This window comes from Carassius carassius, chromosome 7, assembly GCF_963082965.1.
Source record: "Carassius carassius chromosome 7, fCarCar2.1, whole genome shotgun sequence".
NCBI lineage: Eukaryota > Metazoa > Chordata > Actinopteri > Cypriniformes > Cyprinidae > Carassius > Carassius carassius.
In genome coordinates, this window is record NC_081761.1 from 26771636 (window position 1) to 26789506 (window position 17871).

A 17871-nucleotide genomic window follows, 5' to 3' on the forward strand; every position below is an offset into this window, starting at 1 on the left:
TCATATTTTTTATATATTGACTTTGAACTTCGAACTAAATTAAATCAATATTTGGTGTGTTTAAAGCAGCTTTTGCCCTAGATTTTTTCAGGTAGCTTTGCAGGTAGGTTTCTTGAAGCATCTTGGAGACGTTGGCACAGTTCTTCTGGATTTAGTCTGTCTCAGTTTGTTTCTTCATGTCATTCCAGACAGACTGATGATGACCAGATCGGATCTCTGTGTGGAGCACTGGCGGTTGTCAGACAAATTGTGCAAACAAAGATCTCACAGAATTATTACAATTAATAGCAAAACGAACACAATATACAATATAACACAATATAAACACAATTCATTATTTTATATATATTAATATATAAAAATTAATATATATATATATATATATAAATTAATAATATATAAATTTATATATATATATATATATATACATTGAATTACATTTTAATTAATTATTATTTTTAATAAAAAAATAATGAATTGTGTTTATATTATTATTATTATTATTATTATTATTATTTTATAATAGAATTAAACAATATAAATAATATTATTAAACAATATTATTATTATTGTTATTACAGAAAAAAACTACCATTAATTTGTTTTTGTGTAAAACGTTTTTGTTTGGATAAATATCAGTGCACCCATATTAACTAAACAGGCAACAGCTGCTTGATTGACTGTCTTATGATGCAGCGGCGTCTTGTCTCCTGTAGATGGTAGTCTACCAGACAACCCTTCCTGTGACGCAAGACCAATTTTAGCAAGTTTTTGAGTAAACGAAACTTTTGATAGGAAACAAAAACGGACCCAGTTAACATCTGTACATGCTAGTGATGGGATTTATGGCTCTTTGACGGGATCCGGATCTTCGCGATCCGTTCCTTTCAAAGAGCCGTTCAAAAGAACGGCTCTTTTGGCTCTTTTTAAATATTTAGTAAGTTTTAAGAAGCCAGCTTGGAGGCATCTCAGTTTATCCTGGAAATAATCACTGGGAGGAATGATGAGGTGAGATTTGTAGTCAAATAATTAAAACTCAGATATCACACACCAATATCTGAGTTTGAATTATTCTGAAATATTGATTATTACCTCGTTTGTCATGTGTGGACTATATTCCATAGGGTTGCACAAATCCCTCTGCTTAGACAGTGACAGTATTTAAAGTAGATAAAATTAGAATAAATAAAATGGAAATGTCTATACTACATACTATTACTACTGTAAACTTTGCAAATAGGACATCAGCCCCTTCAAGTCAATGAACAATAACAAAGTGGGCTGCAATGAACATGCACAACTAATAACTAATATCATCACGCTATAAAGGGTTGGCCTGCGCTGGGTGCGCCCCTCCCCCATAACTGTTCTGTCTCGCGGAGGAGCTCATTTGTGTGCATCTGTGTGAAACACGCATAGGATAAAAGAACGACAGAAAGAACGGCTCCCCTCCAGCCGCGACTCGGCTCCCATCGTTCATGTTTATGAGCCGTTCAAAAGAATCGGTTCGTTCGCGAACGTCACAACTCTAGTACATGCACGATGTGCCCTTCATTTAAAGGTGAGCTGTAACTTTAAAATGGTTTGTACCAACTTTTTGCATTGAAAAGAAATCTGATGATATTAGCTATTTCATAAAAAACTATTTACAGTCTTTTTAGTGATTTTAACGAGACAACAATCGTTTATAGACAGTTGAAGCTTGATTTAAAGCAGTACCAAACATAGTTGGTGTGATATAAGATGAAATCATAAAAACTGTAATGTGTACTTAGCCTAAAACTATGACCTGAAATGGCATTGTTCAGGGGCTCAAAGGCCATATGGAATATTTATTAAATAGAAAAACTGAAATATTCCAGTAATAACTGCTGGAGAACAAATAACTGGGGAAATTGTTAAGTGTTGTTTTTGTTTGCTAAAACTTTGCTTGCTTCCATAAAAGGAGATTTCACAGCAGTAGCCTATGTCTCCACAATAATTTCCTGTTTTCTTCTTCACTGCATCAATCAAAATATTAAATAAATAAATGAATAAATACATAAATACATGTTTACACACACACACACACACACACACACCCATATATATATATATATATATATATATATATATATATATATATATATATATACATTGACTTTCTTTTTAGCTGTGCAGGACAATTCTCCTGGACCATCAACAACGACCTCAACGTTTTGGGATGCATTTTTCTCCCCAGAACTACTGATACTTTGTATAATTGTCCCTGCTATTGCATTAGGGATTCAGGTATGCTTAAGTTTGTATTTTGTCATTTCTCCACTCTAAGCTGATTATATATTATTAACAGTAAAAGCTGCCAAATGTGATAACATTTGTAACATTGTATAAATCATTTCTAGATCTCCAAGCAACAAAAACAAGATTTGGATGATGTAGGTAGGTTATATATTTGTTATCTTTTTATACATACATTTTACAACACAAAGGTGGATGATAAATAGTATTACAATATATTAATAAAGGTATATTTCATTGTTCTTTTAAATAGATGTTTGTAAACTTAATTATATTACCAAGAGTTTGAAAAAATGATATAATTATTTGTTAATGTTCGGTGCATCTTCCAGGCGATCCACTCCGGATTCTTTTGGTTGGAAAAACAGGGGTGGGGAAAAGTGCAACAGGCAACACTATCCTGGGACAGAAGTTTTTCAAATCAGAGATATCATCCTCCTCTGTGACTGGACAGTGTGAAAAGTTTCATTCAATAATAAATGGCAGAAAAGTATCTGTCATTGACTCTCCAGGTCTGTTTGACACCAGCCTAACTGTAGATGAAGTGGTCAACAGAATTAAACTCTGTATCCCTCTTTCTGCTCCTGGTCCACATGTCTTCTTAGTTGTGATTCAGCTCGGCAGATTCACTGATGAAGAAGCACAAGCTGTTAGAATCATTCAAGCCGTTTTTGGTGAGGAATCCTCCAATTACACCATGACATTGTTCACTCATGGAGATCGACTGGAGGGCAAAAACATTCACACATTTGTGCGGGACAACTCAGAACTGCTCAGTTTCATCAAAACATGCAGTGGACGATACCATGTGTTCAACAATAAAGAACACAACCCTGAACAGGTCAATCAGTTGCTCGACCAGATTGATAAAATGGTCACTGGGAATGGTGGGCAATACTACACCAGTGAGATGCTTGAAAGGGTAGAGAGAGCGATTGAGAAAGAGAAACAACGTCTCCTGAAGGAGAATGAGGAGCAGAGACAGAGAGAGATAGAAGCTCTGAGGACTCAACTTGAAGATGAGGCCTATGAAAAAGCATTAAAAAAGTTAAACAATAAATATGAAGAGGAGGCAAGAATCCAAGCAGAGACTGGCCTTCCATACTTGATCCACTTGGTCAGTTCTTTAATTAAATCATTAAGCAAATTCTTATGGTGATCTAAGTGGAAACAAACTGTGTGGCTGGAAAAAGTTTTTTTTTAATAATTACTTTACAAAGACTTATTAATAAATAGAAACAAAGCGCGTTTACACTATATTCTGGGGAATATGAAATCTGACTGTTTAATAATTTGAAGGTGGGTATATGAAGGTGCAAGAAAAATGTCTGAGAAATGTGTCTCTGTATTGCATGCTCTATATAAATGAATGACTGCTTTCATTTTTGTGTTCTATATAAGTTGTACTTGAGATTTGTTTGTGTGTGTGAGATCCTACTATATGTATGCCTTGTGACCTCATGCACTTGTTTTGCTTTATAAAGTTTTGCAATAAATAATGAAAACGCAAGAAATATAAGTCATTGACAGGATTAAATGCTGTGTTCCTCTTTCTGCTGCTGGTCCATTTCATAAAAACTTGTAGTGGAAGATTCCATGTTTTTAACAATCAAGAACAAAATCATGAACAAGTGATTCAGTTGTTTGAAAAGATTGATAAAATAGTCATTGAGAATGGTGGGCAACAGTACACTAATATGATGATTAACCTCAAGTAAGCGACTTGAGGCGGAAATTGCACTTCCTGAGAGAAAGAGGAGCAGAGACAGAAAAAAACAAGGTCTTAGGACTACACTTGGTAGAGAAGCTCCTGAAAATGCAATGAATATGAACTGCAACTTTTGCTGTCACATGGAGTAATTTTTTAACTAACTGGATTACATTATATTAGATTAGATTAGATTCAACTTTATTGTCATTGCACATGTAATGTAGAAGGCAACGAAATGCAGTTAGCATCTAACCAGAAGTGCAATAAGCAGTAAGTACAGAATATACAAGGTCTACAATATGTACAATAAATATACAGATTAGGCAGTATTATGGACATAATTTACAGATTTTAAATACTATCAGCATGATATAAAGATACTTGTACTATGAACATACTATATAGATGGATTGTGTAAAAGTGTATGTACACCATAGGCAGAAACTATGAACATATGAACATCAATTACACTAGTGCAATGGACAATAAAGTGCATAGAAAATATTTCAGTGTGCAAATGGATTACTCAGTATTCTGGATGAACAGACAGCAGTGCAAGTAATAACAACTTTACTGTTTTTGCTTGTTGTAAATATAAAATGTCTGCCCTTTCATGGAGTTATCTGCCTATATCATGCTCTCATGCACTCTTCATTGTCTGTGGCACTCACATGCATTCTTTGCATAGAAACCGGAAATAAATTGCAAAGAAAATGTTGTATGAGAGTTTCACCATGTGTCGTTCTGTATTTTTAAAATACAAATCAATAGCCTTACATACACACCCATAATTTGCATATGTTTTCAATCATTGGCAATTGCTGTGTCCAAAATTGTTCACTTGTTTGCTACTGCTTACGTTTATGTTTAAAAAAAATGCACTTTAAAGGAGCAAACCAACAATGTGAATTAATTTTGTGTCAAGTCAGTGTAACTGAGAGAGAGCTTTTGGACATATTTGTACTTCACTTTACAAATACTTTACTTTGTGGAGCAGAATAGGTTGTCAATATCTATTTTGTTCCATCAGTTATCGATAATCAATCAGTGCTTGAGAGTTGGTACATGCCATTACATTTGTGTACTTTTTTTTCTGGGTCATAACATAAAAATAAACTATGTATTGAATTCCTAAAAGCATGTGTGGCTCTTGGGTGGTGCTCTAGGGCCATATATTGACCAGCCACCACAAAACTTACTCTGTCACATAGTCGGGAACAGATACAAATACATCCGCAGTTTATTGTTTATAAATAATGAGACTAATGTTTTTTATTCTCTGTTCAGTGGATTATGCATGCAACTTGGTCTAACATCTGTTGGAATGTCAGTCAAAAGGAGCATGAGTCCATTTTACAGTGCAACAATGGATGCAGAGTTGATGCACAGGACTGACGAGGAGAACCTGTCCCAACAATTACAGGAATATTTTAAAGAACATTTCGGCGTGTATAACAGCACTGAAAAGGAAGTCAACCTTAAGTTTTTAATTTATTTTATTCTCCAGTTGTACCACAATGTTAAGTGTTGCTGATTGGTCATTAATAGAATGGCTTTAATGGAAACTGTGGTACATGTGGTTCTCTATTCTAATGTGTTGCTTTTTATTGGTGGCTTGTTAAAACTACTAAATCCTAAAGGAATATGTCCCAAAAAACCCAACAGGAAATTTTAATGGTTTTAATGGTTAATAGTTGAACGCTTGTAATGTTTGTAATGGTGGCCTATTTGTAGTGATGTTTATCTTGTTCTATTTTACAGAAGGGTTGTGACTCTACATTTTATAGGAATTTCAACATTTCAGACATTTTCAATATTTTTTAAAATATTAATTACTATTAACTAATTTTTTGTGTAAAACATATTTATGTGGAAAAGTTCAGCTTTATCGGTCCGTGTACTTTTTGATCATTTCATTTTCTGTTTGGAATGGAATAACGAGAAATGAAAACAAGCTCGTTTATTCGTTTTTTAATTTAGTTTAAAAAACGAAAAATTCGATTTTGACTCGATTTTTCATTTTTCGGTTGTGGTTTACAAATCGGTTTATGGGTTCGATATTTCGTTTGCACACGTGGGCGATACTGAAACGCCCCTTTCATCTGATTGGTCAAACCGCTCCGCCTTCAGTACGAGCTTTTTTTTCTGTCAGGCAAAATAAGAGTCCGAGTGCGGCACTGACAAATACACTATAATAAAATAATGTCTGAAACCACCACTCACTGTTAACTAAGCACAATATTTGAAGCAGAAATATGTTGCTGGTCACGTAATTCGTGCTGATGAGACTTGCAAGCGACCCCAAAAATGTGAGCCACAGACAGTAGGCCTATAGGCTATGACAGATTATTTTAGCATGATGTATTTCTTCCCATTGATAAATACTGTGCAAATAGTTCCATCTCTTTGGATAAAAGGGAAGAGGAAATAAAAATCAGGAATAGGCTGAACTAGGCTACAATAATATGTCAGTAACATTAGATGTCTGTATAGATTACCTACCCATACATAACTGTTACATTCGAGTTAGGGGATAGGCCTAACACAGTTTGTACAGTATAAAAATCATTATGTCTAAAGTTCCGATAAAACATGAAAACCCAACAACCCAATCCTTGTTGTATAAAACATCTGTTCATAATCTGTGATTACACAATTCTACGAATAGCACCGCGAGGATAGATAGCTATATCTTCATTACCTGTAATTAATCAAGAAGTAGTCAAAACACTAACAGAACATAGCCTAAGTTGGTTATTTTTTACAACATTGTGTTCTTATTTTGTTTAATTAACGCAATGTCAATCTTCATCTTTATAACAGAAGATACAATACAAAACAAAAATCTTGTATCTAAATGCTATATAGAAATATATGGTTAGTAGCCTAGTATCTTATTTTAAAATGTATTTTATTATTTTATTATTTCAATAACTATATGATAACTCAACTAATTTAATGTAACGAGCTAGATACTAATTACTAATTAAATAATGTCAAATATTAAATGTAGGCTATTGATTAGAGTTGCCATAGACTAAAGATTTTTCTAGACTACAAGTCATTCATTTAAGCAATTATGACTATCTCACGTTTATTCAATCCTGGGGGTAAGCTATAGATAGTCTATTTTCCGCGCTCAATCACATGCATAAAACTTGCCGCAAAGCACCGGCAAAATATTAATGAACTAGTCTTTTTCTATATCAGTGTAGGCTGCATGCAAACATATCTCCATACATCTCCGCTGTAATAGCCTAGATGCGCCTTTCATACGGACAGGATTACATAATCAGATGGTAGCCTACCGTACGTATTTTCTTTTGATTGGATTTTTTTCGTTGGTGGACATTTTTTATAAGCTTTTACAAAAGCACAACGTTTTCTTGTTGTTGTGAGTTTACATAAATAAAAGTAGTTGCGACTGATGTATTATTCTTTTCTGTATGACCAGAAATGACGGAGTATTTTAAGTTGTTTCCGCTGTTGATGGGAGAATGCGAGTGATGGCACTGGCGCCTCCATGGCATGCAGTGCGCGCACTCCTCACAAACACTCGGATATGCGCTTAATAATAGCGAACATTTATCTAGGTTAACGTTAGAGCGAGCGGCCATGCCAGACTGATAAGTCCTCTTCACGTTTAACAAATCAAATTCTGTTGCATTTTGTTGCGCCAGTTTGAAATGGACGGCCAACGCTAGTGTTTTTCTTTAAATAAATTCGTTTAGGCTTTAAGATAAATATTGTTTGTATAGGCTAATTAATGGCGCAATAATTTGTTTATTTTATTGTCTACTTATATTTTTCATTTTTGTTTTGCATTGATTGAGCCATTTAACGGATTTGCTGTGCACCGCAATGCCATCCTCCCATAGAAAGACACGCGGAGCCACCTTTATTTTCTTTATAATAAGGTTTTATGGGAGGAAAACGCTTAACGTGTAATTAATTGCGTTCATATTCTGGGCTCATACTGCTTTTCTGTAGGATAGCATATGGTTTATTAATAAGGTGTGTAGCCTACAACATTTGATCTTTATCACTGATGTAGCCTAAGCCACAAAGCTTTTTCTTTATTAGGCTATAAGGGTTTTCTATGGGAGGAAAACACATGTGCAATTAAATGCAATGTTCGTTTTCTGGGCTCATCTGCTAATTTTTAGGCTACACATGCTTTATTAATGTACAGAATTTGATATTTTAACATGAATGTCCATTGGGGGCTAGCTGCTATTGCTTCAGCTTTTTGAGCGTAGAAGTATAATGATTGGCTATAGGCTACATTTTATGTGGATAAAGGCACATTTCATCTTTTTCTTTATTATAAGGTATATAACATCTTTTTCTTTATTATAAGGGTTTTCTGTGGGAGGAAACGTGCTTAGCCTAATGTGCAATTAAACGCAAGGCTATTCTGAGCTCATCTGTTATTAATAAGGTGTACAGAATTTGATCTTTTAACATGAATGTCCATTGGGGGCTGATGCTATTTCTTCAGCTTTTTGAACGTAGATGTATGATAAAGACATGATTGGCTATCAATTTTGTGTGGATAAAGGCATAGCCTATTTTGTACATGACTACATGACCTTATAAGGCCAAGAAAATAGGCCTATGTTGGTTTAACGAAATAGCATCTCGTTATTGCGAGAAAAAGTTGTCGTTTTAACGACATAAGATCTCGTTATTACGACATAATTGAGTGGAAAAAATAATATGTAGGCCTATGTGGCAGCAATGCGTCACCGTATTTGTGTTGAATCATATTTTTTGTAGACTCCTAGCGCAATTTTTGGCGTTGTCGGGGGGAGGCGCACTACTTACCGTACTGTAGGCTACAGTTGGAAAAAACGTTAGAAGAATAAATATTCATTAGTCTGCTCTTCAGCAAATCAGTTAGGCCTACATCAAATCAATCGTCACTCAAGTTTGGCGGTCTTCTGCAGCCTGTCTGATATGGAGTCTACATTATTTCCCTATAAAAAAACGATAGAAAGCATGATAATAAGTGGATGCTCAGATGAGTACATATCTAATTTTTTAAAATTTGAATGTGGATTGTTAAAGGGTGCCTCAAAGGTGAGCATACGTCGATTTTGTGCTGAACATGGCATACGGAGAGAGCGTCTGCAAGATTCCCAGCTCGAGGTGGAAGTTACAAAAGCAGTTACCGAGGTAGGTCAGTTCACATTTACGTATAATTAAATGTAAAGGTTTATGTGTATTTGACGTGCTGTCCGGGAGGAGGAGGGCTCCGAGCTCGGAATTTGGCCCTAATCAGAACTCCCCCCGTCATACACTTGTATAGAGATAGCATTCAATAAAACCTTGAAACCTTGAAAACACATAGCTTACACATAGCAAAGTAATGCATTCTTAGTCAGTCTTTTATTTTGTAATTTTAAGAGCAATAAACATATATTGCAATGTTAAGGAATTGATGTTTTTTTCATTCAGATATGTAAATCAACATGTATAAATTGTTAGTAGTCAATTAATGGGGAGATAATCGAAATCAAATCGGTCTGAAAAATTAATCGTTAGATTAATCGATGCATCGAAAAAATAATCGCTAGATTAATCATTTAAAAAATAATAGTTTATCCCAGCCCTAATAGACACACAAGGTAAGAAGTGAGCGCCACACATTGTATTTCTGTTTTTGTTAGACAGTTTAGTAAAGGTGCCGGATGCACTGAAGATTTCGGTTTATTTTCTACATTTTGCTTTGGTTAGATTAGGTTTAGATTAAGGATTGTTTTCTTATATTTTGTTCTTTCCTTTGGCGCCGCTTTCGTTCTTTTCCCATTTTATTGTTTGTTTGTTTACATTTTCACCTTGTACATAGCGCACATTATTATTGTTATTTTACTGGATCTAGTGGCTTTGGCTTTTTGTGAATAAACGTCCAGTATTTTTTCTCTTTCAAAGTTTTGTCTGTCATGTTCTTCCACCTCATTTCATACCCAGCAGTACGTTAATATGTAAATGTTACGGTACATTCCCTAGACTCCTTAAAGTTCGTAACAGGGTTTAAATGGGAACATTTTTCTGCTCAAGTATAGGCCTATATACGGTTTAAAAGAGGAAAAACTAATGGACACAAAAGTAGCCTACTTTTGGACAGAATACGAGTTCTTTGTTAAATACATAAAATAAAAAAATATATTTTTTTAGCCTATATGAATAATGGATTCGAAACCTCAAAGAAAAGCCATGCCACTATCAAAAGAAACCTCGAAACATAAATGAGGTAGACATTCCCAGAAACGCATTATTTTAGTCGCAACAATCGGTTAATGGAAACGCTGTCCTTTCGCAATAGTTTTCTAATCAATATTTACAAAACATTAATTTCCCAAGAAGCTGAACGCATTAGCGGTTACGTGTCAGTTAAACTTTTCATCTCCAATCCTGTTTGTATTTTTGAGAAGTGACGCTGTTGTGTTTGTTTGTATCGGCCGCTGTCCATTAGCCTAAGACATAGTTCTGAAATGCAATATTTTTTGAATAGCCTAGTCTATTTTTTTTTTTTTTTTTAAATGGCGTGCGCCCTTGAGCACCCACGGAGAAAAACATAAATCGGCGCCTATGATAGGAATAGTTAAAACTGGAAGTGTTGTATGTTTTTCCCCTCAACAGACTGGGCCAACATATGGCAGAAAAATGATGAAGGGATACCTGGCTTCAAAAGGTATCAAAGCATCCGAAGGCCGCGTGGGATGTATGCTGCGAACAATCAATCAGCCCTATCACATGGCTCGATATCATGTAGGTATTGGTAAATAAATGATGGATTATGTTGTTAAATTTTGGAAGTGTTTGTCTTTAATTAAACCATTTTAGTGTTATAAAGGTTAAAAAGTTGTTCACTTCAATACTATATTTACTGCAATACCAGGCTGCAGTTTCAGTGTTTAAAGGAGCTGTATGTAAGAAATTTATTTCAATTAATCATAAAATGGCCCTGATATGTCACTAGACATTAAGAAATCATGTTCATTTCAAATACTTATATCACTGACAACAGTAGTCCGGCCAGGATATTGTCATTTAAAAAGTGAAGTTGCAGCCCTCAACTGATGTTGATGTTGTTATCTTGTGTTTTGGCCTGAAGCGCCGCCCTCCACCTATCTACCAATCACAAAGTCAGTAGTGTTTCGGCATAGGGGTTGCCAGCAGCTCTAGTTACCACAGCTATGTAGCAGCCTACGTTCCTGCTGGATCCTGCAGCCTATCTGGCAACCTCGGATAAGACCGCTCTACAGTAATTTGAAAGTGATTGCAGTACCAGTTTTGGCCACAATCTTACATACGGCTCCTTTAACACAGTGACCCTAGTTTTTTGTGACCACGCCACTAGCCAATTCAGAAGAGACCTGATTCAAATTTGATGCATAGATGAGACCCATGGAAATTATTCACTTTTTACTATCTTTCACTGGAGTCAGCAGTCCAGTTATTATTTAGCTGCAAAAACAGTTAATTTTGCTTCTGGCTGTTGTAAACTGGCATTTGTTTGATTTATTGACATTCTGATAAAGACAATAGTTTTACAGTTTACTGCACTTTAAGTGTATCACACATCAGAGCACGCATGTGGTACGCATGTTGAACTTCGGCTAATGAATTTAAGTCTCGCACAGATACAGAAAATAGTCTCTTTTCAAGGATATTGAATTTAAAACCAGAATATAGTTGCTCATATACTGAAACAAATTAGGCTTAATATTTCAAGAGATTACCAACAGATATGTTTAGGGTTAGGGGTTTGATTAGGACAATCATTTAATTAATACAATTAAAATCATTCCTGAAAGATTATAAAATAAATACTTAGTTGAATCGTAGGCATAAGTGCCATAAAATGGTAGAAACTGCTATTACATGCTTGCATGCATACAAAAATGGCTGGGTTGTTGTGGTCAGCTCTTAAATAAAATCAGGCTTTGTGAGATGGGTATAAACCTGGAAAGCACCGTTAGCCAACTGTGCTGTCAAGTTTCATCTTTATCAGCAAAGTTTAAAGAGTCTGTGTTTGCCGAAACCAACGGACATTCGCAAACAACCTACAAAGTTTTGTGGTTGGAACAACGGCTCCGACCTGTGCCTAGAAGCAGAGTTTCTTGTTTGCATGACATGGACTCAAATCCTTATCTTGAGCCAAATAAATAAGCTGACATTCAGTACAATCTATATCTTTTATTTTATCAAAAATATACAAATGTTATTTCTTTTAAGGACTGGATTCACAGACATGGCTTAGTTTAAGCCAGGATTAGGCTGTAGTTCAATTAGGACATTTAAGTAGCTTTTATAAACCTGCCCCAAAAAAACATTACTGGTGTGCCTCTTGAGACAAAAATGACACAGACATATTTGAAGATATATCAATGCAATTTCAGTTCAAACATGCATTTTAGTCTTGGACTAGCTTAAGCCTTGCTTGTCTGTGAAACCGGGGGTTAGTTTGTCAAAAAAAAAAATTGAAGCAGTTTTTGAAGAGCACGTGCTCTAGTACGTAAGAACAAGTGGTTGAATCTGGAAATGAATCAAAATAACTGAGAAAATGAGAATTATTGTTATAAATTACAAACATGGCATCTGGGGACTAATTTGATCTCAAACAAATTTGTGACAATACGATTTCAGGGAAACAATCGTGACTATGTAGTAGTTGATTTCTTAGTTGAGCCAGCTAACGTTAGTTATAGAGGATCAGCTTTAAATGTGTGGGACTACTGCTCCTAAAAAGAGAAAGTACACTCCTAACCCAACTAACTTGTCTCCACCCACTGGATTTATAAGCTCTGCACACTTGGAGGTCTCCAGGCTACAGAAACGATGCAATGTCATGTAGATTTCTGTACTATAAATTAAGTAGTAAAAATCTATTATTAAATAACTATTTAGTAGGTAGTGTTGTTTTTCCCAGTGTTTTGCTATTAGGTTAAAAAAATCTAAATAATCTAAACATTTACTACTACCCTTTTTTTATACAGGGATCTCGGAACTTGAATCCGATACCATACGCTGCTGAATACATGGGTCACAAATTACATATCGACCAAAATGAGAAGATGGTAATGTTTGGGGTGACCCATGTAGCAGCTGTGGATGGATACTCCAGAAAAATTGTCGCACATTCCACTATGCCAGTGAAAAACAACCTGACAATATATCAAAATGTTTACAGGTAACTTCAAATTTTTTATCTTGTTTTTTTGGGGTACTTTAGTTGTGTAGTTCCAAATTAATTCCATACATCTATGAGAAATGTGTGAATAATCCTAATCATAACACCAACCGCCAAGAGTATGAACAATCAGGCTCCATGTTTTTGGGTGCAAGAGTGAACTTGGCTTAAACTTGAGGAGAAAGAGTCCAAAAGATAATTGGTTGTTTCAACAAGCATTACCTATTCACCATGTGTGTTTTCTCAGAGGAGGCAAAGAAAAAAAATTGTATAAGAAAATAATCCATTCGATAAATTCCACCTGTAATTTTTCGAGCATCAATTCACAAATAAAATAGGACTATACATGAAATCTGAATTTTGTTACTGGAATAAATTACTGGAATTTGTTACTTTGGAATAAATGAAAAGATTTGAGATTTATACATAGTTTTGATTAATATAACAGTAATTGCATACATTTAAAAAAAAATTATTGGTGGTGTTCTTAATAGTTTATGTAATGTTTATGTAACCTGGAAAATGTCAGCATTGTGTGTAACTGGAACATAAATTTACCTTTTTTTTAAATACTGAGGACTTAATACATTTGTGTTAAGCAAGACATTATACTGTACAGCTGAGAGACAATAACTTGACTGGCTAAACAGCATTTTTTACCTTCAGTGCTTTTAGCTATAAGCTGTACTTTTTGTTTCTTGCAGAAGTGCAGTGATCGAATATGGAATGTGGGACCAGATCAGGGTGGATCATGGGAAGGAGTTTTATTTAACACTTTTTATTCAAGAGAAACTTGCACACCTTAGAAACAACAGAGAGAAGCAGCCATATTGCCAAACACCGTCAACGAATGTAAGTCGTAATATATTCATAAACATTTTAGGGCAACAGAAACTATACTGTCCTTTTAACATAATCTATTAAGATGTTTTATTTTGTTAACTTCACTTAGTATTGTTGTGTCCAATACAGGGGCTATACCATGAAGCCGGTTTAGGTGGCTAGCCAGGGGTGCGTTTCCCGAAAGCATCGTAAGCCAACTATGGTCGCAAGTTCCGTTGTTATCAGCATAGTTGCGTTGTTATCAGAATAGACAGCTCTGGAGCTGTCGTTAGAAGCATAGTTTCTAGTTTACATGAGATGTAGACTGAATAAATCCTTATCTTTAGCAAAATAAGCAAGCTGACATTCAGTACAACCCGTGTTATTTATTTAGAATATATACAAATGTAATTTACGTCTTTTAGTTTGTCAAGAGATTTAAAGCGCCATTTTTGAAGACTGCGCATGTGCGAACGTGCTCTACTATGTAAGAACAAGCCAAATATTGAGTCTGGTAATAAAGCAAATTAACTGAGAAAAATTAGAAATAGTCTTCAGATGCCATGTCTGTAACTTATATGACAATATCTAGCGTTAATTCGATCTCAAACAGATTAATTAAAATAAGTTATTAGTCCACCACGTGCGAGACGTCATAAACCACCGTGGTTGAACGATACTTTGTGACATATGGTTTCGGGAAACAGTCGTGACTAGCTAGTTGATTTCTCCAACGATGCATCGTACTATGGTAGTTAAGCAGCGAGCTATATAGTTGTACGGGAAACGCACCCCAGATATGTTTCACTTTAGTTTGTGCCAACCCTGGGTTTTAGGTATCATGAAAGTGGTTTGGCTTTTAGCAGTGTCCATCGCCATAGTAACTTGCGCTGATGTCACTCCTAAACTCAGGATCAAAGCCTGTGTTGACAGAGAAAGTTGATGAACATCGTAATGGCACCAACAAAGCCTGGTTGGATTGTTTGGTTTGGCTAAACTAATCCTGTAACCCTTTGTCTAACTACCATCATGATACTATCAATTATAGTGATACTTCAGGATCACTGGAAGCTGATATGAAGATTAGAATACTTTACTGACCGTGTAGGTTAAGCAAAATTAACTAAACTTTATTCAAGTTATTTTAGCAGAATTAGAATGCTATATGTTCAGTGGCTAAGTTCTCTTAACACGCATACATTTTTAAAATTTGAAATCAGGAAATTATTATAATGCATAAATTATGAGAAACATGAATGATTGGTTCTCCTTCACAAATATAAGTTTCCAGGGAGGTTTGTTAGAGGGTGAGTGGGACATTTAGAGGAAAGCGACCTGCCAGGAACAGTATTGGACACCCCAAGAGGTTTATGAATATTTTTATGCATCTTTGAAGTCTTTGAAACTATACAATTCTGCAAACGTATGCACTAACTAACCAGCTTATCTCCATAGAAACTGACTCGCCATGCTCCATACCATACTGAACCCGCTAGAAACTTTTGATGTCTATCTCTCTTAATGACTGACTGTCTGTCTTTGCTATAAAACTTCCATAGTTTGTATCAACAAACTTAGCTGTCTTGTTTTTCTTTTCATTTATAAAACAGAATCACATTATTGAAAGAATATGGCCAGAAGTCAACAACAGGGTAAACTATCCGCTTAAAGGGGCACTCATCCAGTTAGTGGACCAGGAGGAGATTGATATGCAGGATAACCTCACACAATACTGTGTGTCTTCTCTGACGTGTCAAGTGGCTCAAATTGGACTTGAACGAGTTGTGCATTCCTGGAATGCACACAGTATTCCAGGTAAATCTGAAGCAGTTGCTTTTTTGTTAAACCCAGCCTCTTGACCTTGATCATTTGTTGACAGGATTTCTGTCTGCTGTGCTACTTCATAACATGAAACGTAGGCTCCACCTGAAGCCCTAAAATCTCAATTTCCTTGTAGGGAATGGAGTTCCTGATCATCTGGCCCATGGTGGATGCCCGAAGAAAGTCTCTCCTGATGTTTTGCCTGATGCAGTGGATGCAGCAAACTGTTATGACCAAGAAGTTGGTTCTTCATTGACACGGGAGTCATCCTTTGGCAGGAATCCTTTTTTACATCTCGAAGACCAGGAAGCAGCTCAGAGGGAATTTTCCCTGCATTATCCAAACATTTGTTTGTTATTTGAAAGTGCTGTTAATTTCCAGCCTGACCATTTCAAACATGCCATTAGAAAGCTAATTGACATTGTAAGAAGTCTAAGTTCCTAATTGTAACAATTACCTATTTGGCCCATCTGCTTAAGTGCATTGTTGCACCTCCAGTTATTAATTCAATATGTTAAGTTGAAACATATTTCAACAAAATTCAAATTTTGTTGATTTCTTAAATTACCTTTTTTTTTGGAAATTGCCTTTTTTGGGGGACCTAAAATTGTGAAGATGTATACATTCACATTTTATATATAGAGAGAAATATTTTGCTTTTGGGTAGACAATGTATATTCGGAACAGAGGGACATTTGAAACAGTAACATGCTCTTCGATTGTAGACATTTTAAAGGACGTGGTTCTCTAATCTGAAGATATCAAATAAAGTTTTTTTTTAGGTAATAATTTCATTTCACCACCTCCATTCATTATTGAATTGCTTGCAGACTTTTTTATCACAGGGACAGTTGAAACGCATCAACTGAACCCACAGTAGATTAATGTATCAGATGCTGTCAAATCACACACGTCAATGCACTGATGGAGGCTATAACTGCAAATGACACCACAATTAATAACTGAAGTGAAGAAGAGTAAATGTGTATGTTGCACACTTACTAAGTGCATGTTATTTTATTTTATTTTTTTATAGCTGTACAGGTGAACTGGTTTTAATTTAAATAAATTTTAATTTAAATTAAATTAAATTTAATTTAAATTTAAATAAATGTTAAATTTTGTAATTTAAAATGTTCAATATTTTGGCAAAAAGTGTTAACATTTAACAATCTACTCCTATTAGTTGCAACTGATACGAGGGAGTCATGTTCCTTTAAGGAACCCATCCCCCATCCACCCCCAACTTCGACTGGCGGCCAGTGTTTCACTCGTCGACAGCAACATTAAAGTAAATAACATACACATACATACATACATACATACATCTTCTTCCGCTTATCCGGGGCCGGGTCGCGGGGGCAGCAGTCTAAGCAGAGAACCCCAGACTTCCCTCTCCCTAGACACTTCCTCCAGCTCTTCTGGGGGGACACCGAGGCGTTCCCAGGCCAGCCGGGAGACATAGTCTCTCCAGCGTGTCCTAGGTCTTCCCCGTGGTCTCCTCCCAGTGGGACGCGCCCGGAACACCTTCCCGGGAAGGCGTCCAGGAGGCATCCGGAACAGATGCCCGAGCCACCTCAGCTGACCCCTCTCGATGTGGAGGAGCAGCGGCTCTACTCTGAGCTCCTCCCGGGTGACTGAGCTTCTCACCCTATCTCTAAGGGATCGCCCAGCCACCCTGCGGAGAAAGCTCATTTCGGCCGCCTGTATCCGGGATCTTGTCCTTTCGGTCATGACCCAAAGCTCATGACCATAGGTGAGAGTAGGAACGTAGATTGACCGGTAAATCGAGAGCTTCGCCTTGCGGCTCAGCTCTTTCTTCACCACGACAGACCGGTACATCGACCGCATTACTGCAGAAGCTGCACCGATCCGTCTGTCAATCTCCCGTTCCATCCTTCCCTCACTCGTGAACAAGACCCCAAGATACTTAAACTCCTCCACTTGAGGCAGGAACTCTCCACCAACCTGAAGAGGGCAAGCCACCCTTTTCCGACTGAGGACCATGGCCTCGGATTTTGAGGTGCTGATTCTCATC

General features: G+C 36.1%; 1 protein-coding gene across 1 annotated transcript; it reads left to right on the forward strand.

Annotated features, from left to right (window-relative positions):
• The first annotated feature begins 725 nt into the window (after window positions 1-725).
• On the forward strand, window positions 726-3810 carry LOC132143806 (GTPase IMAP family member 7-like). Its single transcript, XM_059554355.1, has 5 exons — window positions 726-823; window positions 1532-1561; window positions 2153-2271; window positions 2385-2421; window positions 2613-3810. The coding sequence occupies exons 2-5, from the start codon at window positions 1543-1545 to the stop codon at window positions 3437-3439; spliced, it is 1002 nt and encodes a 333-aa protein (XP_059410338.1). The 5' UTR covers window positions 726-823; window positions 1532-1542; the 3' UTR covers window positions 3440-3810.
• The last annotated feature ends 14061 nt before the right edge of the window (window positions 3811-17871 follow it).